At 31.3% G+C, this 1610-nt stretch overlaps 1 protein-coding gene across 1 annotated transcript in view; it reads left to right on the top strand.

The window, feature by feature from the left end:
• Positions 1-383: 383 nt before the first annotated feature.
• The window catches only part of LOC111447198 (PI-PLC X domain-containing protein At5g67130-like), a 4416-nt gene continuing 3189 nt past the window's right edge, over positions 384-1610 (top strand). The window contains exon 1 of the mRNA XM_023086238.1: positions 384-432. Within this exon, the coding sequence (XP_022942006.1) occupies positions 384-432 (49 nt within the window). The remainder of the gene's footprint in view (positions 433-1610) is intronic.

Here is a 1610-nt window from a genome sequence, read left to right as displayed (position 1 = left end):
AAAAAAAAAAAAAAAAAAAAAAAAAAAAAAAAAAAAAAATTAGATCCATTAATCTGTGCATCCCTACCTAACAACTTTATATTGATTTATAATTAGAGATAGCATCAACTAAAATTAAATTGACGGAAAATTATAGGATTTCTTATATAGATGTATAGATGTATTAATTGACAAATTTATATGCATTCTTGAACCTCGTAATTTCTAATATTTTTTTAATATTTTTAGGCCCAAATTTATGAGGCCCAGTAAACAAAAGGCCGAACTTACAAAAGCCCATTAACAGAATTTCCACCAAAGGCCCATCAAATATAACTCAATCATCGAACCACGGGGGGATTCCTTCCATACCGCACCGCATTGGGGAAAGATCAAACTTGGCAATGGATCCAACCAAGGGGAAGCCAACTCACTTATCGATCCCAGAGTGCGGTTAATCCGCTTATTCCAGTGAACCTGCTGCTCATTCTAGTGAACAAAGAAACTCCATCTATGGGTGTGGGGCCCAACAATCAAAAGAAGGCAGACTTGGTTTGCCACGACAAGGAAGGGCTAAACTGGGATCATTACATCCGGAAGAGAGGACTAGTTAGAGTTTGAAGGGAGAAGAAAGATGAATGAGACAGAACCTATTACAGTTCAAGAAGAAGAAGAAAATGAAAGCAAAAGAGAAGAAAGATGAAAAGGTGAGACTGAACTCCGTAACCTATCGGTCTCACAGCTTTCGCTCCTTTTTTACCGAGAAAAAGAGGTTCAAGAGATAGAGATAGTTCAGGGAGAAGAAATTCATTAGCTGACAGGAAGAGGCCATTCATTCAATCCTTCAAGCAAGAGTAAAAGAAAGCAAGACAAAATGATCTTGAACAGTCAATGATTGTTCACCTTTCACTGACGTACTCTCCTGTAACCACTCCTTATTCGTTAGACGGATTGAACTGTAAACTCATTCACGTGTAAGGCAAGGTTGAAATGACTCATGTTGGTCGATAAGGATAGTTTTCTCTTAAAAGCGAAAAATGAGTGCTCTGATTATGTCACAGAAGAATGACAGGATATCAGCGGCTGAATCTAAATTATGAATCTTAATCCAAATCTTAGACATAGTCAGATATTCGAATATTCGCATATTGTTAAATGGAAAAAAAAATGTATATAAAAAATAAAGTTTAATTTAAAAGTAGAATTAGGTAAAGAAATTAATAAATAAAATATTAATTATCATTTCAATAATTTCAAAAACAATAATCTAACAAACAATATACAAACTCCAATAATTCATAAACAGAGTGCCGTTTGCTTACGGATAACAATTAATATTTCTTCCAAGGAAACTCTTTTAGTTTCATTTTCGGACACGAAATATATTGTTTTTAATAACCTTTTTCTTTTCTTTTCTATGGCCATATCTTTTTAGACTAAATAAAATCAAAACCAACATTTAAAAACTCAAAAAATTATTGAAATGCTTATTTTCATTTTTTGAATTTAACTAAAAAATCAAATATTTCTTTAATATATATGAAAACTGTTATAAACAAAGTAGGAGAAACTTATCATAATTATAAATAAATAAATAAAAAAAAAAAAAAAAAAAAAAAAAAAAAAAAAAA

This window comes from Cucurbita moschata, unplaced genomic scaffold (assembly GCF_002738365.1).
Source record: "Cucurbita moschata cultivar Rifu unplaced genomic scaffold, Cmos_1.0 Cmo_Scf00009, whole genome shotgun sequence".
In the NCBI taxonomy this organism is placed as follows: Eukaryota; Viridiplantae; Streptophyta; class Magnoliopsida; order Cucurbitales; family Cucurbitaceae; genus Cucurbita; species Cucurbita moschata.
The sequence above is the reverse complement of the archived record's forward strand: the minus strand, read 5'-3'. Positions and strand labels throughout refer to the sequence as shown.